General features: G+C 39.5%; 1 protein-coding gene across 2 annotated transcripts; it reads left to right on the top strand.

Moving 5' to 3' along the window:
* The first annotated feature begins 98 nt into the window (after positions 1–98).
* MFSD8 (major facilitator superfamily domain containing 8) lies at positions 99–20,838 on the top strand. 2 transcript variants are annotated; one of them, XM_024211449.2, is made up of 12 exons: positions 99–219; positions 5,621–5,712; positions 6,628–6,671; positions 8,143–8,383; positions 8,689–8,802; positions 9,989–10,133; positions 12,028–12,086; positions 14,055–14,163; positions 15,831–15,965; positions 16,638–16,741; positions 16,827–17,086; positions 19,656–20,838. In XM_024211449.2, exons 1-12 carry the CDS (start codon positions 137–139, stop codon positions 19,860–19,862), a joined length of 1,593 nt encoding a protein of 530 aa, XP_024067217.1. In that variant the 5' UTR covers positions 99–136; the 3' UTR covers positions 19,863–20,838. The 2 variants fall into 2 exon arrangements, with proteins under 2 accessions (XP_024067217.1, XP_024067216.1); XM_024211448.2 differs by lacking the exon at positions 99–219 and adding an exon at positions 4,525–5,308.
* The last annotated feature ends 3,617 nt before the right edge of the window (positions 20,839–24,455 follow it).

Genomic DNA, 24,455 nt, shown 5'->3' with positions numbered 1-24,455 from the left:
CGGCAGCAGCGGCAACAACAACAACAACAACAACAGCAGCTGGCGTCATGGGCAGGAGGCTCCTCCTCCTCCTTCCCCCCCCCTCCGCCTGCCTGGTGCCGGCGGCCGCGGTAGGAGCTTGTGTTGGGTAGCAGACATGGCCGCGGTCCCTGCCGGTGCCGCCCTTGCTGCCGAAGGGCAGGAGCCTCTGCTTAGCTCAGAGGGGGATGACGAGAGCAGGTAGGCCGCCCGCACCTGTCTTTACAGGCTCCCGGGCCCGTCTGACCTTGCAGCCGCCGGCAGCCCGCTGTAAAGTGGGGACCCCGACCCGCCAGCACGTGATACTGCCCCGGCGAGCCCGCACCGGGCACTGCCGCCGGCGCCCCAGCGAGAGGCTGGGCATGGCGCTGTGGAGCCCCTCGCCCGGGGCTCTGGTTCAGCCCGGTTGTGCCCAGCAAGCCCGGGTCGCTTAGTGGCAGCGAAAAGCCAGGCTCCAGCAGCCGCCCTGGGGCAGAGGCGCGGGGCGCGTGAGAGGCAGAGATTCCCCGAGTCGGCAGCTAGGGTAACTCGCTTAGCGGGCTCCACTGGGTAGAGCTTGAATAAGCCTATGGGCTCTGCTAGGCTCCTTCTTGACTGCGTCAAATAACCCAGTTGTGGTATATCCCCCAAATGCCACCCCTACTGGGATATCCCTCGTAGCAAATTGGATCTGTGCCGCTGGCTCATTTCTCCCAGGGAAGGTGAAGTGTAAATCGCTGTCTGTGCGCAGCATTTTGTATCACAGTCTCTGTATTAGTGGTAACTCAGCATACCTGAAGCAGTACCATTCATGTGTACAGATAAGTCCTTAGAAGATACCTGTTAATCACTTCTGGAGGCAAGTGCTTATTTAAGCTTCAGCCTTTTGCTGTGAGGGTGGGGAAAGACGTGTGCTAGGTACTGCCCAGATACTGTGATCAGGGCTGGATTAATTTTTTGTGGGCCCAGCACCAAACATATTTGTAGGCTCCCATCACTGTGGTTGTGATGGGCCCCTTCCAAGTGTGGGCCGGATGTGACACCACCATTAAATGTGTTATTGCCGGGATGGGGATGAAAACATTTATTCAATAACAAAATAAGATATTTGAAGCCACACTGAGATCTCCACTGGGCTAACATCAGTGTACCCAGAATACCATTGAATTTGGTTTGTGTGGGAGGGGGTTGTTTGTTAGTTTTGTCTTTTTTCTTTAAGCACTCAGCTCCTGCTTCGGGCCCTGAACACAAGTGCTTAATTAGCAGAAATAGGAACCATATTAAGCCTGGATGTAGCAGTCAGTGGTGTCGCACCTGCATCTCCCCACCACTTCCTCCTCCACCCAAAGTTATGTTTCGTAAATACATTTTTTGAAAGCTGCATTTTCTACTTTGGTACAATAATGTTTACAAAACTTTGGGGCAGAGTGTGGGGAGGAAAATTGCTGGTGCCCATCTTTTGCAGGGAGAAAGGGCCACTGAGAGAAAACACACACTTTAACACAAAGGCTACCACAATCCAGCCTCAAACTCCTACCCCAATCTTCACACCTGGGCTCTCCCCACCGTCCCTCCTACTGTCCCCATCCCACACAACTAACCCCCAACAAAGGCTCTCCTCAATCTCCCTGCTATTGCCCACACCCCCACACACACTTTCACCCCAGAGCTGTCACCTCACTCTCTTCTACTACCCCCACAGACACTGAGCCAAACCCCACCTTCAACCCAGACTCTCCCCTCCCTCCATCTGCCCCCTGTCACACCAACCTCTACCTTAACACCCTGCTTCTCCTACATCCCCACACGGAGTCACAGCCAGCTCCCCCATCGCACCCTGACTTGCCCCACAACTGCCCCTTTCCCCCAAAACTGGGCTGCGCCGCGCCCCATCCCCTCCCTGGAGTGCAGGGGGGCAGTTTCTGGGCATTCCCACTGGCAGGGGGTGCAGCAGCCAGCACTGACAAGCCCCACTGTCACCGCGCCCCCCCGCTCCCAGGGACCACAGACAACCAACCCCCACCCTGAAGTGCAGGGTCGAGACAGTGCCCAGGAGCCCCCGGGCATCACATTCGCTAGGAGGCTGCCCCCAGCTCTCCACTGCCCCAGGAGAGTCGGGGAGATTCAGGGGTGGGGGGAGCCAGGAGCTCCAAGGGGGAGGGGAGCACAGCGGGATTAGCGCCAGGAACCCTCTCCCTGCAGCAGACCATTTCCTTGCTTGGGGTTTCTTTTTGGTCTGCTCCGACCACTTCAGCTGGGGTGGCTGGTAGCATGGTGCGGGGCATACTGGGACTAGTAGTGCAGCTGGCAGCGCAGGTCCCAGGGCCCCAGCCGAACACAGCGGTGTGCAAACTACAACTCCCAGTACACCCTGCATCACCAATCCCTTTTGCACCTGCTCACTGCGCTCCCCAGGCTGCTGAGTGTTTCAGCTGGTGCTGGGAAGTTGCTGACTCTTCACATTGCTGGGCTGTGGCCCAGGCTGGATTAACCCTTTGTGGGCCCCTTCCAAGTGTGGGCCTGGCGCCATCGGAGCCATTGTAAACCCGGTACTGACTGTGATATAAAGTGCAGCGCACAGACAGCGATTTACACTTCGCCTTCCCTGGAAGAAATGAGCCAGCCACACAGATCCAATTTGCTGCGACCGATATCCCAGTAGGGGTAGCATTTGGGGGATACACCACAACTGGGTTATTTGATCCAGTCAGGGAGGAGCCAAGGTCAAGGAGCTTTCAGAGACCAAAGGCCTCTTCAAGCACCACCAAAGTGGAGCCCACTGGTAAACCTCCCAGAGCCTGCCCAGCTGTATTTTCAACATCTGTATGGTGGTGTCTCATTTTGGTTACTTGCATGAGCAGAAACTGGAGAATGCCCCCATCACCATTTTTTCCTTCCTCTTTTGCCTCCAGCTCACCACGTTGGTGATGAGTGAAAGTTGCACTCACCTAGTGGCTGCTGTAAAATGGTTTGGTCTCAGTGAAGATGCCAAAGAATACTGTGCACATCTTTAAAAATCTGTCATAGCTGTTGGCATGGTTATAGGGCAAGCTGCACTCTAGACCCCTTTCAGTCTTTTAGGTCTGTCCTCCTCAATAGAGCCCTGCAAACCAACCTAAATTTGATGGGACCCGACTACAAGTGTGGGGTCCAGGTAAGGTCAACTGCAACAACCAGACCCATTCAGGGTCAGTTTGGCATGCCTCCTCCTGCCTATGGGATCTCCACAGCCACAGTTGCATGCACTGCTCTGACTGCTACTGCCACCTCACTGTGCAGTGTGTGCAGCAGAGTGAGTGTGCCAAGGAGTCACAGCGTTTCTCATCCCACAGCACATACAGCAAGCAAGATACAGTAGGAGCAGGGGGCACAGCCTCCGGCACACACAACCACCACCACACTGACCCCATGGGCAGGAGGAGGTGATGGTGGTGCTGACTCAAGTTTGGTGGGGAAAGGGTTGGGCTGGGTGGGCTTGGGTCTGAGTAGGGCCTAAAATTTAGGCTTCCTGCCTGGTTCTCAAAGGTGGAACGCGTGGTCCAACCACTCTGCGACTGGCAGTTTGGGTGGTAGCCCACTTGTTTCCCAACTGCATTAACATGAGAGGCACAGATGGGTTTGGCACCTGTAAGCCCTTTTCCCGTGGGAGCTTGTGGCAGCTGCTGATTAAAGTGACTCAAAATAGCTTCTTCAAAACAAAGCATTGTTTTATTCATTCAAAGGTAGGTAGCATGCAGAGCAAAGGGTAAAAACAATAGAGGCCTGTGTGCATACTTCCCCTATCTAAACCTTAATGTTTCCTTGCAAGCTTTGGAGTGTTCCATTCAGCCCAGTTACCTCCATCTCTAGGTTGGGAGGAGCAGATGACTTTGATGCATTCTTTCTCTACTTTTATGTGTTTTTGTCAGCATCTGGGCAGCTGCTGAGAACCACCTCAATCACTCTTCTTCCCTAGGCCAACATCTGTAAGGTTTTAGTGTCCCCTTTAAGTCTAGGCTCAGGCCTCAGAAAAGTAATTCTTGCTAGTGTCAATGAAGCCAGGTATGGGCATTGCTAATTAAAAGCGTCCGCTATTGTTCCGTTAAGGATTAGTTCCATCAGAGTTTTGTTTCCTCTTTGCTTTCTCCTCACCAGCCTCCTTTGATTGATTTAACTCTGTACAGTCAGGCAGAATATCAAACAAGGAAACTGAGATATTTAGAAAAAATAATACACATAACTCCCTCATTCTCTGTGGTTGTCCATCTAGGTATTTTATACAGCACTTTATCACAGTATCTGGGTGGTACCTGGCACGCGTCTTTCCCCACCCTCACAGCAAAAGGCTGAAGCTTAAATAAGCACTTGTCTTCAGAAGTGATTAATAGTTATCTTCTAAGGACTTATCTGTACACGTGAATGCAAAAACAAACACCTCCCAACCCCCCCCCCCCCCCCCCAAAAGAGAAGGGAAAAAAACCCTCACCAAGTGAAAGCTATACTAATACAAAAACTATGTTGATCAGGTCAAAGTACCTATAACAGAGATGGTCCCTCACAAATAGAATTAATCAGAAGAATCCTGTGAAGAAATTGGAATTGTTATTGCCTCTGAAAAATAAACAGATCCTCAAGAGATACTATCAGCATACATCGTATAAAAATAATCCTTGCTCATATAACTATAACAGTACTTTAGATCTTTTATCTTGGAATGATAAAAAAAAATAACTTTTCACCAGTTATGTTGTTTATTTACATTTTTCATTTCACAAAGCCTGGAAATAACGAAAATAGGCTTGTCAGGTTCGCTTTTGATTGTAGTCATTTTCAGTTGTTAGGATTTCATTTTATTTTTCTTTTAAATTCATAACACTGAAAGGGAATGTTTAGCTGTCATGATTTAGGCCCCAGTCCTATAATCTGTTGCAAATAAACCCTTATGTCTATGTGGAGACAAAGGAGTTTGCCTACACGAATGGCTTGCGGGATTCAGAGGCTAGGCATAAGCAAACATAAATCAGTCTCACTGATTCCAGTTTAGCATGTTGTATGAAGGTTGAATTTACTTGTAAAAGAAAAATACAGCATGGGCAAAAGTGCAGTTTTCCAATAGATTTGTCCTTTTGCTATTTTAGGGTCCTGTGGTGCATGAGTGAAAGGCATATCAGATTCTGATTTTTCTCTTCAGTGCTACCACAGTTTAATAGGGAAGTGGGGGCCAAAAAGCAAGTATGTGCTATGTGATAGGTGATGCGTCTTTCACTTCAGCAAGACATACCACAAAATGCTGCAACCAAGAGAGGAAAATATTGGAGGACATATTTATTAGGTATATAATATTGCTGAGCTATATGTGACTTTGTTATTGTAACAATCATTAATAAAACATGATACAATAGGGTAAACATTTCTTTTTAGAAAAGAAAAGCCATTTAGTGCATGCTGCTGTTTCAATGTGTGTTTTAATATTCTTCAATGAACGGTTAGGAACAGTGTAAGCTACAAAATATATATACTATTTGTAAAATTTGAGGTAACCTGTGAAAAATGCTTTCGATGTCCTTTAGGCTGAGAAATTCTTCATTAAGAGCTAAACAACAAAATGAGATTATTTCTTCTTTTTTTGTTATTGTTGTTCAAGATATGGGGATGTTGTGGAAACGCAACAGCATTATAGGAGTAGGTGGAGGTCCATTCGTATTATGTACCTCACAATGTTTCTCAGCAGTGTAGGTAAGTAATCTTGATATTCATCCAGCAGAATTTCAACACTATTTGTACAATGGATATATTATTTTGATTTGAGAATTCTAAGAAGTCTATATATTAAAACTATTTCTGCTCCCTTACTAGTTATTTTTTTTTTATATATCATAAAAATGCAATGACTACTTGTGAATAGAGAAAATAAGGTTGATGAATTAAAAGGAAGGGTAAATAGCAACCATTAGTATTAAAGAATGAGGATTTCTCTGCGATGCTGGAATACAAATATTGGATTTTAAAATACATATACTTGCAGATGTTTTTCCTCCTAGGGCATCATAGTACTTTTTGTTTCCCCAATATATCAAAATTATCTTTAACTGCAGAACAGTTTTCTCTTTGACCCCCAGAGCCAAACTCATTAAAGTGTGAATTCAGTTGATTTCTGGTATCCGCTCATTTTTGACTTTTGTGTTGGTTAGTGTGATATTAGGATGGTACTTAGATTGATGAAGGATTGAAGAAAGTATTAAATCTAAATGTAAAATTATTTTTTGATACCAAGAAAATCTGTTTCTTTGAGAGCTCTATTCCCTAATATGGATTGAGGAAAACACCTATATATAGACTTCAGTGGGACCATGATCACACTCTAGGTGTTCAGTGCATTAAACTTTTTTACACATCTACGTAGTGTGGTGCCCTTATTTTAAATAAGAGTTCTTCTAACTGAAAAGCAATTACTGTTCTTTAATCCAGCATGGCAACCATTGTACTTTTGGTTGCCATGTGGAGCTTCAGTTTGAGAATACAGTATTTTTAAAAAGCAGAAGAATCAGCCCCATAATATCCGTTTTACAGTACTTGATTAATGATTACATGTAGCAATGTAAAGTAACTCCAATTCTGTTTTCTTGTTTTTATTTTTTTAATACATCACAGGTTTTTCAATTGTAATTATGTCAGTATGGCCATATCTGCAAAAGGTTTGTAAATTTTAATGATGATGATTAATGATGATTTTATTTTCTGCTTTATTAGAACGTAAAATCACTGTTAGAGCTTTATTGTGGTATATAGGGACTTTACAGTTTAAGGCCCAATCCTTCAACAAGCTCTGTACAGGAATAGATCTCGTTGGTGGACCAGGGACTTATTTATCTAAACTCCCCTAATAGTTTAAACTATTACATTTTCAGTAATTAGTTTTCTGTTTCACACTTTAATCACACTTTAACGTAGGAATACTGTATTGCTATTTTTAATGATTGATCCTTATTTCCACGGTAGTAATTTCCACTACCATGTAGCATGTTGATTTTTTTGTACTTTTAATTAAATTTGCAGTACTGTATTTATTTAGAAAAGACTGTCAAAGCAATATGTAGATGTAAACGTGAATATCTTGCAGTTTTAAACAGTATTTGAATAAAATCAGGATATTTGGGGATAGGTATTTTTCGTTAACTTTATTGAAGTAGGTTCCATTCAGATCCCATTGTGCTAAGCACTATACAGACAGAGAGAGACATGAGGTCTGCTTATAGAGTGTACAGTAGAAAACATTACACTTTATAAGAAATTCTAACAATAAAACCAAAACAGTTGTACTAAGTCAATAAGTGGAAGTGTATGACTAGACTGAAAATTCACTCTCCTAGCCTCTGAGAATTTTTAACACTCCACATAAAATCTGTCCTTTAATTTACCAGTTAATAATGGTTCATGTTGTCAATCCTTAAACATTAGGTTTCCCAATCTTACTTCGCTTCAAGTTTTATTGTAAATTGGTAGAAAACTGTAGATATTTTAGATAATTTGTTTTCCCCAAAAGGACTTTTAACGAAGCTGTAAACATACTATATGAATCCTATTTATTTGTATGTTGGACAAGTTGTCCAGACTTAAAAAAATAACATTTCTACAGAACTTTGAAGATAAAAATCCCTATGTGTCAAGGACTATTATACTACAATCTTTTTTGCATTGATGAGGGAGAGCCTCATCCTCGCTCCAGTCTCTTTACATCATGTAAAAGGGCTGGAGTGGTGTAAAGGGACCCATAAAAGCCTGATTTCGGCCATCGTAGAAGTCCCCTGGTGCAGGAACTGTGGGACAACTGCCTTCCAAAGACACCCTGCCCCCCATAATCTCCAGCAGAGAGGGCATGCTATGGGTGGGAGGATCATGATGGCAGTGTGGGGAGACTGCTGTGACAGGCCCTCAGTGAAAGTTATGCAGGGGGTCTCTCTAGCCTCTGGAGCATTTCAGGTTCAGAAAGGTGCAAAGATGGCTTAAAGCTGCATTAGTGCCTTCTGACCCTCCGCTGTAAGCTCTGCACTTTAGAGGTATAGCACAGAATCTTACATGTTGTAGGGTACTGATTCCAAAATTGTTTTTGTTGATATGATGAAGAGCACACTGTAATTTTTAAAATCACTTTACTTGTTTCTGCAGATTGATCTGACAGCAGATGCAAGTTTCTTGGGATGGATTATTTCTTCATACAGTCTTGGACAAATGATAGCCTCACCTCTGTTTGGTTTATGGTCCAATTACAGGCCAAGAAGAGAACCACTTGTTGTTTCAATTGCCATTTCTGTGGCTGCTAACTGCCTTTATGCCTATGTCCATTTGCCTACTTCACACAACAAATACTATATGCTGGTTGCTCGTGCCCTTGTGGGGTTTGGAGCAGGTAATTGCAGCAGAATTTAAACTGCTGAAGATTAATGAATTTATTTTGTGTCTTACTTAAGAGAGGACAAGCTTTATGGTTATGTTAAGCAAAATAATTTATTAGGCAAATAATATCTTCCCAAATGATTAACCCAAGTAGTTAGCTAACACTGTGTACAGACCTGCAAAATTATATACTTTCTTGTGTGCATATAATAGGGAAACATGTACCATTAACAAAGTGCTTGTTTGGTGTATGGGGGGGGGGGAGAATTGAACTAACTGTGACTGGAGATTTAAATGTATCATTTTGATCTTTTTTAGGAAATGTAGCAGTAGTTCGATCATACATTGCTGGTGCCACTTCTCTTACAGAAAGAACTAGTGCCATGGCCAACACCAGTGCTTGTCAAGCAACAGGATTCATACTAGGACCAGGTACAACATCTCTTATTTCCTCATCCCTCCAAAACAAATCACACTCCTTTTGTTATTTAGGAGAAAATCAGACATTAAGTTTGGGGCTGGGAATCTCCTTAGCAGCAGTTTGCACAAAAATGAGCATGTTTTGTCATCATATTAAACTGAATACGTTAACATACTGCTGTGGTTTATTCATTATGCAGATATTACCTCCAAAAAAGTCTAATTGTTTATGAGTACAGTTCTGTTCACTGTAATTTTGGTGGCAATTTACCAGGTGTAACTGGATTAACAAAGTAGGTTTGGACTGTTACTTCCATTGCTAATCAGTTGATGGTGTTCAGAAAATGAAACAAACAAACAAAAAAAGGCATCTCCACAATGCTTCAGCAGCTACTGGCCCATAAAGACTCTGCAAACTAGCTGTACCTTATTTAGGGTGATGAGAGTTTGGCATTGAGTGCCTGTGCAAGCCTGACCTCATTCCATAGGTAGCTAAAGGCTCCACCTTGCCCAATTACCATAGGAAATTATGGCTGTTGAGCATGTTTAGTATATCTCCTTATATCTCAGGGGGTGAGAGTTTTCTGTGGGGGGCTGGCTGTCAATCAACCCTGGAAGTAGCATTAAAGAGGCTACACAACCAGAGAGGCAGTCTCCCTAAATGACTCGCATACAGGGTGCATTCTTCCTTCCCATTCTCCATTTTGATAGGCACTCAGCCAAGTTCCTGATGATCATAGGCTAGGCAGGGAAGGAGCTCTTACATATATTCACACACTCTTGCTCCCACTCATGACCTGTTTAGTGTTTAATTTTTTTTTGGTCTGTTTCCCTTCTGTTGGGGCTAGCAGAAGGGATACCCCCATCCCATGCTAGGACATTCCTATAGATGGGTAGATGGAGTTAGCACATCCAGTTCAACTATAGAGAATCACAAGTTAGATGGTAGGTGTGGAGCTAGATAATTTTCCTTTCTTGGCCTTGTGCAGCTGACTGACTTGTTCTTAGTGTCACACTGCTGTTTGTTGAGTATATTCATAGGGCTTTCTGGGGATTGCATGTTCTACAAGCTGCATGTATTTCCAGATAGTTAGGATCCCATTGGTATCCATCAGATGACTGTGCACTGGATTCCCCAAAGATAATGCATTAATAATTTTAATGTTTGAATTTCCTGAGGTAATTTTTTTATCTTAAGTTTTTCAGACTTGCTTCTCTCTGATTGGAGAAAAAGGAGTGACATGGGAAATCATTGATCTCCAGGTGAACATGTTCACAGCACCAGTTCTACTGGGAGCTATCCTAGGAGTTATTAATATTATTCTAATCTTTGCTATATTCAGGTAATTAAATAGAAACTAAAACATTTTCTTGTTTGAATATTGTGGATAGTTCGTTATGGATACTTCCACTTCTGTTGAAATTTATCTTTGGCTACTTATCAAAATAAAATTCACTGAAATTATAAGGGTAAAGGATAGAATTTTCAAAAGAACATAGCGATAATATGACCACTGTTTTAAAGAACTAGAATAATAATATTTACATCTTGAGCACTTACATTAAAAATATAAAGCCTTGTATTATTCAAAGTGGCTAGCTTCTGTGACTCATGCATCCTCACTTTTTAGTAAACAAAGCTTAGTGATGTATGGCTGAGATACAAACCAATAAAAGCAAAATGTTATGGACGCTAGTGTCAGTAATTCAGCCCTGATACCTAGTATATAGAATTTGAAACGCATATAGGGCTCTGCCCAGTTCATATTAACCTCCATAGCTGCCGACCTGCAAAGACTTTATAATCTAGGAGACAGACAGAAAGATTGCAAACTCTTTGGGGCAGGGACTGTCTTTATTTTTATGTATTCCATGGTGCTCTGCACACTTTGACAATGAACGAATAATTGAGACATGTATTTGTCATGTTTCCAGCAAAACTTACCCCCTTTCCAGAGATGGAGTTGAAGTCCATCCAGTCTCATTGCCCTGTAAAGCAATTTGGCTCGTGAAGCTTCTGAAGTAGGCGGAGTTCTTCACTAGGGCCCCAATTCAGGAAAATCCCTAGTCCCATGCTGTAGCTGCTTTTTGGAATCTTTGCTTAGCTTTTACTCGGGGAATAAATGTAAAAGGGCCATGTGACCTAAAGCATATCTTTGTGGCTATCATTTCTGGAAAAAAGCCCAGCAAGAGACATGAAGAGATTCCATGGGCCCCAAAGATTACTTACCCCCTCATTCTGAAGATACAGCTGATCGAGAGGGAGGCCTCCTGTAGTTTTCTGTTCAGGTGGTCTGTACCACCTGAATATTTGAGATTAGGGTGCATTCAGCAGAGTAGCAACTCCAATGGAATCAGAAGGTTCCCTGCTCCCTTCTTCTTCCAGATATGTATGGATAGTTGGTCCTCACCACATGTTGTTGTGCTGGAGAGTTATTCCAGGCTTAGTGCTATAAGACTTTTCAGTAGCTTGGGTAGCCACAGCAGAGGGAGAGGATTGGACTCAGCATACGGAGTTATTGATATGCGGCATGCAGGAAACTCATTTACATTCCTATGTGTATACCTCCCTGCTGCAGAGCTCACTTTATTTTGTATGTTACCATTTTGGTGCATATGTGCTAACTTGAATAGGTTATCCCATTTCACAGCCAATATGTGTGAATTTGTAGAGCCATTCCCATCATAGAAAGCCACACAGAATTTTAGCTGAACAGAACCAATATTTGAAATTACTGTATTGTGCACCCCTGAGAAAGGATCCTATGTTCTACAGTACCAAGGCACAGCAATGTGGACTCAAATATGTTGGGCCAGTCTCAGGCCCTGATTCATGAAAGCAGTTAAGCACACACTTAAAAAAAATTCATGAATAGGGATGCTTTCCTGAATTGGGGCCTTAAATCCAAATTTTGCTAGGTTTTTTTTTTTTTTTTTTTAATTTGGTGGCTTTATACTTTCAGATTCTGTTTTTAAATACATCTTGAATAGATGGGACAAAAAAATGAGTGCCACATTAGCTTCATAGAGGATCATCTATAAATGGGCTTAGGTGGTATCCAGACTGGTATTGAATACAGTGAAATCTTAAGGTTTGCACATAGTGTTTAAAAGTGTGAAGACTGGTTAAGATACAAGATGGTACCAATTATTTATTATTAGAAATGTAACTGTGGCTTGGTACAAAAGAAATGAATTGGGTAAACTGTGCTAATGAGAACAATTTTCAATCTTTAGAGAACATCAAGTGGATGACATGGGAAGACTGTACAAAAGCATCAATTTTGAAGCAGAAGGTAATATTTTTCTTTGAAAACTGACACATTCTGTGATACTTTAGTTTACTATCATATTGTATATAAAGTGTTTTTTTTTTTTTATCAGTCAACCCTTAATTTACAAATATTACAGAGGGTGGTGGATTGAACAACTCAGAATTAGTAATGGGATATAGAACTGTCTGTCTCCAGATTGAAATCTGGCCCAAGTTGGTAATGAAACAGTTATTACCATCGAGACGTTTTGGTGATAGTATATGTGGGATGAGCTAATGATCACTACAGTTCCTTCTAAATTTGTCACCTTCTGACAATCTCAGCGGAGACCAACGATTAAATTGACATGGAGATTGAACTCCTTGTTCCAACTGATCACATAATGATACTCTTATCAGCTATAACCAGCCACCATTTGTATACATAATTTTGTGTAATATTGTGCAGTTTTACGGTGTATGATCCGTAATTTACAGAGTCCTATTAAAATCTATGTTACACAAGTCTAGGTTTAAATTAGAGGTAATATATATATGTTACATTGGTAACCAATTCACAAACAGTTCTTGCTGCACAAGGTGCCGCTCCTACCTACCCTACAATATGTACCATACAGCATTTGTGTACCCTTTTGTGCAAAGTTAAATTTTTTAAAATGGTGTGCACATCCCATTCACTTGGATAGGGTTTATACTGTCTTAGGAAAAATTACAGCTAATCATAAACCCCCTTTTAAAAGGAAACATTATATTGGTAATCTAACTATTTCAGTGCCATATACACCTCTACCCCGATATAACGCTGTCCTCGGGAGCCAAAAAATTTTACCGCATTATAGGTGAAACCGCGTTATATTGAACTTGCTTTGATCCGCCGGAGCGTGCAGCCCTGCCCCCCCGGAGCGCTGCTTTACCGTGTTATATCCAAAATTTGTGTTATATTGGATCACGTTATATCGGGGTAGAGGTGTATTATAGTTTTCTATATTAAGTTATAACAGATCATTGCAAACAATCTGAAAATCAGTTTTTATCAAATTTAAACAAAAATCTTTGAAATTTACCATTTCTGCCATGTTGAAAATTTATTGTGGAGGATGTTGCTGGGGTCCTTTGTTGCTTGGGAATTCATCTGTGGGATCTAGAGCTATGGAGAAGCTGATTAAGAAACAGATTCTCTATTTAGTGTGATCTTCAATATTTTCCAGGATTACTTAATGTTTGTCCCTCACAAATAAGGAGAAATCAACAGTAATTTACATATTTTCCAGGAAATGGTGAATACTCTTTCCACCATCATTCAAATCATGCTCACTCTTAGCCAGAGCCAATTTTTTTAATGTAAGTCAAGGGGAATTGAAATGTAAATGCTTCTTTTTTTAAAAAAATAAATAAATAAAATAATTTACTCCCAAAAAATGTCTATACCCAAACCCAGAAAGATTCATGTCATGGGATGTGGCTCCTCTCCTGCCTTCTTCCTGCAGAAACTGCACAGCCTCCCATGGTTGTGTCATCACAGTGTCCTTTATTTTGAGTTCCCTCCATCCTTTTCACAAGAGTCCCTGTGCAACAATGTATTTACAATGTTAACCTAGCTTTTGGCCCTCTCACCAGCGCCTGAGGGGCATGGAGGTCTCCCACCTCTGTGTGGCTAGGCTCAGCTAGCCCTGTTCCTCCCTCTCCTCTCTTGGCATTTCCTTCCTGTCTCTTTATCAGCCTTGGGCTGATGGGGTAATTGGCTCCTTATACCATCCAACCAGCCAGCCTGATTGACTAATTACCCCCATCAGCTTCCTCAAGAGGAACTAAGTAATAACTGAATGATCAGAGTGCAGGCTCTCCTGTTTGCATCCTGCATTCTGTCACAATTGTACATTATGCATAATATTATTAATACCTGTAGCCGCAGAGTAACATTAGAGCTCATTAATTGAATTGTAAAACTTCTTAATTTTGCAATTTAGTTCATTCTTATGTTTCTTTACAGAAAGTGATTATGTGGATCAGGATGCCCAAGGGAACATTGACCAGGTTGCTGTTGTAGCAACCAACATTCTTTTTTTTGTCATCTTGTTTGTTTTTGCTGTCTTTGAAACGTAAGTCTACCAGTTTTCTCCTGTTACTCGTTAATTAATGTTTGTAAAGTTCTTTGAAGACATAAAGTACTCATAGGCTTTTCTGTTACACTCATTACCATAACTGAATGTTTCGCAAATATAAGTAAGCATTATCCCACGTCATCAAAAACAAGCCATAATTAAAATTGAGTTGTATGATATTTTCCATTTAGTGTGGCACATCAATTTAACACGGAGTATCACTGTGTAGTACTTTTATATAAGGAACAGTTATATTTAAACTTTTGAATGAAATGTAAACCCAAATTGCTGAACATTTGTGGCTATTGAAGATTTCATTGTGCTCCTCACACGAGTTGAGATGTAAACCCCAATGTCACATCAGATTTCAATAGAGGTAATTTAATTCTATCTACCAAATCTCTGCAAGGGAAATAATATTTTCAGTTGGATACATTGTCCTTTACCTCCTGTCCTAAAAATTGTGTAGCCCTGTAGTGCATTTGTAAATGGCTAGGGCATTCCACTTCAGACTTATTTCAATAGTGGTTGAAGCGATTCTTATATATAGGTGCAGTTTGCAAAGTACTTTGGTATCCTTTAGGATTAAAGTATCTAGCTATGTTGAGATGTGACTGCAGTGTATAAACCTAAACTTGAAAAAGGACAAGTCAGTGCTTAACAATAATAGGGGGATTTCATAGATGAATGAAGGAAAATAAGAAAATGTAATGTACATCTGTTTAGGGTGACTCTTGTACATTAAAATGGGTAAACTGACATAATTTTGAAAGGATAAGCTTGTGTGCAGAATTTTGAGCTATAATATCACATATTTGAAGTTTCTGTTCCCTACTGAGTATGTCTTATAAAAATGTATTTGATATTTACAAAACATCTCGGTTCAGACTTCAGTTTGACAAAGTGTAGCAGTTTTTCCTGTATACAATGGTAAATTACATCTGAGTGATTTTTTTTTTTTTTTAATGAACATATGTGGCTGCATGCAGTAGAACTCTGATGGATCTTAAGTTTGCTTTTTTCACTGGCAAAGGCTGGGAGTGCTATATGGAAACAGAATTGCAAAGCATAATTTTGATGGCAATAGTGTCCAGCCTTTCTTGTTAGATTGAAGATCATTTGGTGGAATAGAGGGAAGGGAAGGAGAAGAAATGAATGGAGGGATTTTAGTAAGTGAACATTTGTTTTACCCCAGTGGCAAGGGGCTGGTGACTACAACATAATGGCCAAATTTTCTTTGCTTTGTGAAAGGAAACAAATGCACATATCCCATTAACAGTAACTACAGCTGTATAGCTAAACCTTGAACACCATAAATAAGGTACTATTCAGCCTTATATATTTATCTTTTACATGCAAAGGACCAGATTTTTCCTTTCCATTGTATTAGTTGTACACCACCATGAATCCATTGAAATAATTCATGTTACATCAGTGTAGAATTGGTATAATGGAATGGAAAGTCAAGCCCAGAGGATTTGTTGTAAGTGATGCATCACAAAATGATGTTATAAACAGCGTACATGTTCTTGTCTGTTTGTCAGGAGGGAAGGCTTCTGTATGACCATATCTGATACTATAGAGAATAAATATATGGATGATGCTGTTCTGGGATAACCTTTGTACAGGTTTTATTAATGTCTCTCCTATTTTTTACTGCCTAGCATAGCTACTCCATTGACAATGGATATGTATTCCTGGACCAGGAAAGAAGCAGTTTTTTATAATGGAATAATCCTTGGTGCAATTGGCATTGAATCCGTCATTGTCTTCATGGTGGTTAAAGTAGTTTCTAAGAAGTAAGTCACTCATCAGGTTTTTGCTCTTGTTTATCTTAATGTAAACAGACAGGAAAATGTTTATCTTCACGAAAGTCTGGGGAATTTTAGGTCAGGTCTTCATTATCTGAATCAAATTCTGCTCATCTTATTTTAGCAAATGATAGAAATGTAGGAGCTACAAGGAGACCTCTAGAGATCACCTATTCTAGCCCCCTGCCCTGTGGTAGGATTAAGTATACCTAGACCATCCCTGATAGGTGTTTGTCTAACTTGTTCATAAACACCTCAAAGAACTGGGATTCCACAACCTCCCTAGATAACTTGTTCCAGTGCTTAACTATCCTCATAGTTAAAAAGTTTTTCCTCATATCTAACCTAAATCTCCCTTGCTGCAAACTGAGCAGGTTACTTTGTGTCCTGCTCCTGGTGGATATGAAGAGCAATTGATCACTGTCCTTTTTAGAAAAACCTTTTACATATTTGAAAACTGTTGTGTCTCCCCTCGATCTTCTCTTCTCTAGACTAAAGTAATTATGCCAAATTCTTTCAACCAAATAGTTCTTCTTAAGTCATTGGGACTAGTCATATGAATAAATTGTACAGGATTTGTATTTGTGTATAGTAGATTATTTTTAGATACATTCGGTCATGAATATGTATTATTTAGTTATAGTTTTCATTATTCAACAGGACTGGTGAGCGTGCTATACTCTATGGAGGCCTACTGATTATCTTGGTTGGATTCTTTATCTTGTTACCTTGGGGAAAACAATTACCAAATATCCAGTGGGAAGGTATAATTATAAATAACGCTAAACTGTAGTCTAAGCATTTCATTAACATCTTTTTTTAAATGGGATCCCTTGCTTAATTTCACAGATATAAAGAATAATTCCATTCCCAGAATCATCTTCAATGAAATGTTTACACCTTTCTGGAAGCTCCAAACAACACAACTACCATCCAATCACACAGTAGAGCCAACAGGATGCTCTGTTGTGCAGCCCTGGTGCCTGTACACTCCATTGATCCACTTGGCCCAGTATATAACCTCTGATATACTGATAGGATTGGGCTATCCAGTCTGTAATGTCATGTCCTATACTTTATACTCAAAAATTCTAGGACCGAAACCTCAGGTAAGAATGAAAACTAGGGAATTTGTTCAGATTTTGCTATTACTGTAACATGTATACTTGATGGCATAGTTCGTTCCATTGGTCTTTCGATCAAAACTGCTTTGTTGGTTATGGGATGAATCCTCTTGTTTGTTAGACATTTGAAAACAATGAATGTGCATGACTTTTTCTACTTTTGAATGCTCTTTATTAACACACAACACATCCATTTAAAACATCTGCTGAAAGTAACTTTTTTTTAAAGAAAAGTTGGGAAAGAAAATTGTTTGATTCATAGACCAGAATGATCAGTTGATCTAACTTGCATATCCCAGGATGCTGAACTTCACCCAATAATTCCTGCACCAGACCCTTATCTTGTGGTTGAACTAGAGCATATTTTTTTAAAAATAGCATCAGTCTTGTTTGTACAGCATCTAGCACAGTGGGATCCATGTCCATAGCTAGGGATCCTAAGATTATAGTAGGTAGTAAGTGATGGACAATCCAACAGCTCCCTAGATAAGCTGTTCCTGTGATTAATTATCTTCACTGTTAAAAAAACTGCTCTGTATTTATCTAGTTTCAGCTTCCAGACATTAGATCTTGTTATGCCTTTGTCTGCTAGATTAAAGAGCCTTCCCTGGTCAGAAATCTTCTCCCCATGTAGGTATTTATAGACTGTGAACAAGTCACCTCTTAACCGTCTCTTTGTTTAGCTAAATAAATCAAATTTCTTAAATCTTTTACTGTAAGTCAGGGTTTCCTGTCCTCTAATAATTCTTGTGGGTCTCCTCTGAGCCCTCTTCAATTTTTCAACATCCTTTTTTGAAATGTGGATACCAGAATTGGATACATTATTCCAGTAGTGGTATTGCAAATGCTGTATTGGTTATGCATCTGAGAATCTTGTAAGCTCACTTTAGCCACAGCATCAGACTATGAGCTCATGTTTAGCAGTTATCCACCATGGCCCCTAAGCTCTTTACAGAATTACTGGTTTCCACGATATAGTGCCACATCTTGTAAATAGGACCTTCCTTTTTGTGTTCCTAAATGTATGTTATTTACTTCAGTATATCAAACATATTTTACTAATGGAACTAAAGCTTCATTTGCTCTTAAGGCATAGAAAATAGCATTATGGAGAGCTAGATATAGAATATTGGGTTTTTTTCTGTCTCCACACACATCTAATTAACACATTGGGTCTAGCTTCCAAAGGTACAGGTATGTGAAGTCACACTTATTAGGTTTCCTTCATGCAATTGGGCCACTTCAAAACACTAGCAAAGATGCAAAAGTAGCAATTGGCTTTCTACACTTGTGCTTCCACTTGAAAGATTAATTTTAAATATCCTGGTCTGAAAATTGTGAAGTCACCAGGTGCCACATGGTATTCAACAGTTTTGTCTAGGAATGGGAGGAAGGATAGGAGACAGAATGATAGTTGTGTTTTTAATAAGACAATTGAGTTCGGCAGGTTTGATGTTTTCGGTTCTTCTTCGAGTGATTGCACATGTCCATTCCACTTCAGGTGTGTACGTGCCCTGTGCACCAGTCAGATTTTTCCCGGAGCAGTACCTGTCAGGGCGACGTGTATCCTGAACGGTTCAATGCTGCTGCATGGTGGCTTAAAGGGCAGAGTCGCCCCAGACCCCCCTCAGTTCATTTTTACTGCCCAGGATTGGTAGTCAGAGTTGTCTTGTATTCAGGACATCTAATTTTTTAAAAAATCTGATTGTTTTAATTGCACTATGGCAGTAATAACTATTTGGATATTTTCCTTAACACTGAGGGAGGTGGCTACTTTTCACTTCTGCAGCCATAGCTGTAGGAAGAATTGGTTAAATTTGCTGCTTTTGCCAACAACAAAGGTATTCTGCAACAATAGAGAAGTCTCCAGTGATCTTAACTGTTTTTAAAGTTTAATACAAGTCCCTTCATGAAAAAGAAAAAAATATTACACTATAAGGCGAGAACTTCAATCTATCGATCCCAAGACTTTCCTGTAATTTTCATGATTATTTTGGAGTATGACATTGTTATATCTAAATTAGATGTTAATCATTAGTGCTGGGGAACATCATTCACATCAGTGAAGCAATATAAAGAATAAATATGAACGTGAATATATGTCCATGCTATCAAAAGGGGTAGATTTAGATAGCTGCAATTTATTCAGTTCCCTCCTTTAGCTTCATTTCTGCCACAATGCCTATAAAGCACTAGTAGCTTACAATGGCTAATCAGGTGGTAAGCTGAGATCACTGCTTAATATAAGTAACTTGCTTCCTTTATCTCCACCTTCTCTTGTTTTTTCTCATCCATCTGTTGCATCTTGTTATAAAATAGATTTTTCAACAGGAACTTGTCTCTTTATTGTATATCTCTCTAAGCATCTGATTATGACTGCTTATCTTTTATTGCTTAAAAAAAAACAAGTAATGTTCATAGACCAACAGTCCAGAAAAATGAGCAGTGTCTTTTCCTGATCTTATATACATTTTCTATTGTAATTAGAGTAACCGAAGAAAATGAAATCAATTTTTTTTCTGTTACTTAACCACAGTTCTTTGATCCTTTTCAGGGTGTCTACATGGGCTGGTTAACTGCCTCTGGAAGTGGAGCACGTATACTGGGCCCAGTGTTTGTGAGCCAAATATATACTCACTTGGGACCTCGTTGGGCATTCAGCTTAATCTGTGGAATAATTGTATTCTCTCTCTTACTCCTGGAAGCAGTGTATAAGAGACTTACTGCATTTTCAGTCAGATATGGAATGATGCAAGGATAGATTTATTTTTAGCTATGTAAAATGAAAATCAGAAATATGTAATTGTCTTTATTTTAAACAAGGGTGCCTCAATACAGGCCTATAGAGCTGTACTTGTAACTGAGCGGTGGAGCCTGTGAAGCATACATAGTCTAATCACTGCTACATATTGATTAATGCAATTATGCTAAGATTGCATTCTTCCTTGATAGCAAAAGTAGGAAAGCTATGTTTGATCACAGTACAGCACTAGGGTAGTGCATGCTGGAGTTCGTAGTTTCCAAAAGTGTCAGACCTTTGTGTTAAACGAAATGGCAACCGTAGGCCCTAGTTGTAGGAGTATAGTGGCCATATTGTAAGCACACCCTTTTTAAAAAGAAAAAAAATGCTGCCTTGATTCTATGAATCAGGACTACTAAAGCTTCTTGTAACTACAAGGTTGATTGAACCATGTGCACTTTGAATCAAAACACCTACCTCTTTTAATCAAATAAGTGAATGTTTGTTTTCTGACATGCAGCTTGTTTCAATGGATTAACCAACAGCTAATAGGAAAAATAAACATTTTGTTCTAACAAGACACCTGTAATTTATTGTGAAATAGATATGGGTGGCAACTATTCAAAATATTCCAACAGCTTTGAGTGATTTAAGATGAAATATAAACACTGAGGCTGGGATTTTCACAGGAACATCTTTGAGTTTGGTGTCCAACTCCCATTGAATTTTAATGGGTTTTGGGTATCTCTTATTTTCCTGTGAAAATCCCAATCTAAAATGAGTTATTTGCAGATCATAATTTAATGCATACAAGTTCAAGAATGTGATTTATATAATTACACAATCACATAGTAAAGTTATGACGACATCAAATCAGATTCACTAATGGATAAGAATTATGCATTCTAAACTGTATTTCAAACAAAGAAGTATCCCTCTGTAGCTGAAATTAGAGCCATGGCTGCTCTTCAGTATGTCTAACTGTACGCTGATTTTAGTGTTACATTTGTAATTGAGTATCTATAAGCCAAGGTTAGAACACAGACTACTGAAATAAAGTTACTTTAAACGCTGACTGAAGGAAGGTCATAAAATTTCCATTCCCTCTGCAGAATCAAGACCATTTAAAATAGGAAAGGAGCTTGCTCTCAAAGAAGCTTCTGTACTACAGAATAGGATACTTTAAGCATTCCAGCACAAACTAGCTAATAAAATAACCAATTAATGTTAAGAATTCTCTTGAGGGAAGAGCTGTGAAATGGTGATAGAGATCCTGCGTTTAGAGGGCCACAACAAACTAATGACCCACCTTTCTGATTAAAGCCAAGAGTAAGTTATAGCTTTCAAAGAGGAATATGATTAAATATTTTACTATAATAGTATTATTCAGTTAAGTCACTTTGTGTTATGGGTTAATAAAATTACCTCATGCAATATACGGGCTATGTCGTTCTTTAGGGCGGTGGGGCACATACCCTGAAGCGTAAGCTTTAGCTAGTTCTGTGGGAAGTATCCAAGGAGGGTGTAATGTTGTATTTTAAAGTATCTTTTACTTAACTAGATTTTTAACTTAAATTTTAAATTTAAGTCACCAGCCTCTTTATAAAACAGGAGTTAGAGATAGTTGTATAGGACAATCCCGCTCAAAAGATGGCATTGTTCAGTTTATATTATCTATTTATGAGTTGATTCCTTCCTTGAGAGTCAGAAGAAAATGAGCTCTAGAGCAGTGGTTCTCAACCTTTCCAGACTACTGTACCCCTTTCAGAAGTCTGATTTGTTGTGAGTACCTCCAAATTTCACCTCATTTAAACTACTTGTATTTTAATGTCTGATTTTGTAAGCAAGTGTTGCAGCATACTATTACTGAAAAATTGCTTACTGTCTCATTTTTACCATATAATTATAAAATAAATAAATTGGAATATATTGTACTTACATTTTATTGTGTAGTATATAGAGCAGTATAAACGAGTCATTGTCTATATGAAATTTTAGTTTGTACTGACTTCGTGTGTGCTTTTTATTTAGCCTCTTGTAAAACCAGGCAAGTTTCTAGATGAGTTGATGTACCCCAGGTGTACACACAACCTTGGTTGAGAACCATTTCTTTAGAGCACTCTGGCTGTAAGACTATCAGTCTTAATGGACCTGGCCTATTATGTTCTATGCATTCCTCACCTAGCAGACTTACTTATCTATCCTGTGTTACCTACTTGTGCATAGATAGTTGGATTTTTTTTCTAGCAAAAAAATGCAACATCCAGTTTCAATTGCACCACTAACCCCTCTCAGGATGCTGTTCTACTCTTATCACAGGTTGATCATACATATGCCCAAAGCTGGATACTACCATAAGTGTATAGCATATGATCTATTTATTTTAATAACAGCATTGAGGAAATAGGATAAGCATTATTCTCCACTTTTAGTAAATTTTCTACTGGAATGGCAGACATGTCTACATTTTACTATTATAAATGCTGTCTAACGTGAAAGCTGCTGTGGCTTTAAGTATTGTAAATCTTATGCTACAGAGTTTAGCTGACCTATCAGAAAGGTATGTTAGCCATTTGTGGTCTTGAATAGTAACAGGGCATCTCAAAGGTTGCTTTGACCTGAGAAGCAGAGACTTCAGAAGCAGCACAGGTTAAGTAATGTCATCTTTCCACTTTCAATCATCAAGAACAGATTGTTTAACAGGACTGAAACTTGGAATAAAGTGAGTAAAAAAAAAAAAAAAAAAAAAAATTTAAGCAGAAATGAGACTTGATTTAATCTTAATGCCTGGGATTTGTAGATGTGAAGTCCCCACCTAGTACATACAAAAGCTTCCTGTATTCCCAATAAATTTACTACTAAAAGGAGAATTGAACAATACAAGAAGATGAAGAGGGATATTGCACTATCTGCAGTTAATTTGACACTTAACTTGATCTAAAACAGATGCTACTACTAGTTATGAGAATTTTTCAGGACAAAAAGGTAAGTTGCAATGATACAGGGAGGTAGGCTGTGTGTTGAAAAGTGCATTTCCTAATATGCAGAAATGGTAAACTTAAGTGTTTTGCAATATTTAATAGAAAGGTAGTATTCCTAGCAATTTAAATCACAAAGGTCTTGTTTTTGTTTCACGATATCATAAATAATTCTGAAAGATTTGCACATTGAACGAGTGAGTAACTTAAAATTCCTTTTTACAGTGAAAGGAATTGCTTTAGAGCAGGGGTAGGCAACCTATGGCACTCGTGCCGAAGGCAGCACATGAACTGATTTTCAGTAGCACTCACACTGCCCGGGTCCTGGCCACTGGTCCAGGGGGCTCTGCATTTTAATTTAATTTTAAATGAAGCTTCTTAAAAACATTTTAAAAACTTTACTTTACATACAACAATAGTTTAGTTATATATTATAGACATAGAAAGACCTTCTAAAAACATTAAAATGTATTACTGGTACGCAAAATCTTAAATTAGAGTGAATAAATGGAGACTCGGCACACCACTTCTGAAAGGTTGCCGACCCCTGCTTTAGTTAACCAAAAAATTAATGCTTTAAAAGTAAAGCTTATTAATAGATAAATATCAGATGATTAAAACCCATTCTCTAGAGCACAAAGGCCCCTGCATACATCTTTTAATCAAAAGGCTAATTGGTTCTGTTTTGCCATTCACCAATGTCAACTATATTCATTTATTTAAAAGATGATAGTTAGTTACAGGTTTTGAAGGACAGTGTAGATGTATAAAGCTCTAAGGCAGCCAGACATCCTTCACTGAGGAATATCAGTTCGGTGCTTGGCTTCCCAGGTCAGCAAAACTGTTCAAAGCCATTTAAATGAAAGTAAAATCCAAAGACCAATTATCTGACTGTTTACATATGTAGATTGTGAGAAAGATGGAAGAGTACCTACATATCTTTCCTACAGCTTCTCCATATTGATTAATAAGTCGTAATCTCCCTGTGGTGGATGTGCAATAAGGGTGGGATTTTCAAAAAGCAGCTGGGTAACAAGAGTACACAAATAAATAAGAATTATACTTGTAAACTACATAAGCACTCGAAGATACTGTAATTTCATCACAACTGATAGACATCTTACAGAATAACCCACAAAATTTGAATATTTCACAAACAAGTTTTCAAGTAATGCATGTGCATATTGGCTAACTTAAGTGAAAGTTGAAAAATGTTTGCTTTTATTAATATTGGGACAAATTTCAGATTGCCAATCTTTTAGGACCCTTTATCACCATGTATCCCCCTCACCCTTCCAAGACTGGCCAACCACACTGTTTCATTATGAGCTTTAAGACTGTTTAGATGTGAAGGTTTGAAGCGTCTAACCCCACCCACGCACCCCCTGCAAAAAAAAAAAAAAAGTATGACATTTTCAGGTGAATATGTGACTGACTGGGGGTATATACAAGCCTACCAATACAACATAGTCAGGGCAGATGCAATCCTGCCAGCTTTCTCCATTTTGTTCTGCTCCACAACTGCTTGTTAGAGAGGTCAGGCCTAAAAGACTGCTAGTTTCGTGACATGAACCAACCATGAGCAAGCTCAGTTTTGATGGAGAGGAGGTTAGTATATTAGGCCAATGGCACCTTC

The sequence above is a fragment of the Terrapene carolina genome, unplaced genomic scaffold (genome assembly GCF_002925995.2).
Source record: "Terrapene carolina triunguis isolate 2854851 unplaced genomic scaffold, T_m_triunguis-2.0 Scaffold66, whole genome shotgun sequence".
Taxonomy (NCBI): domain Eukaryota; kingdom Metazoa; phylum Chordata; order Testudines; family Emydidae; genus Terrapene; species Terrapene triunguis.
This window is presented reverse-complemented; position numbering and strand designations above follow the sequence as displayed.

Excerpts from the sequence above, each read along its gene's own strand:
- MFSD8 (XM_024211448.2), top strand. The coding sequence starts at position 5,211 with ATGTGCTATGTGATAGGTGATGCGTCTTTCACTTCAGCAAGACATACC. Across the intron at positions 5,713-6,627 it reads AATGTTTCTCAGCAGTGTAG|GTTTTTCAATTGTAATTATG; the intron begins GTAAGTAATCTT and ends AATACATCACAG. Across the intron at positions 8,384-8,688 it reads CCTTGTGGGGTTTGGAGCAG|GAAATGTAGCAGTAGTTCGA; the intron begins GTAATTGCAGCA and ends GATCTTTTTTAG.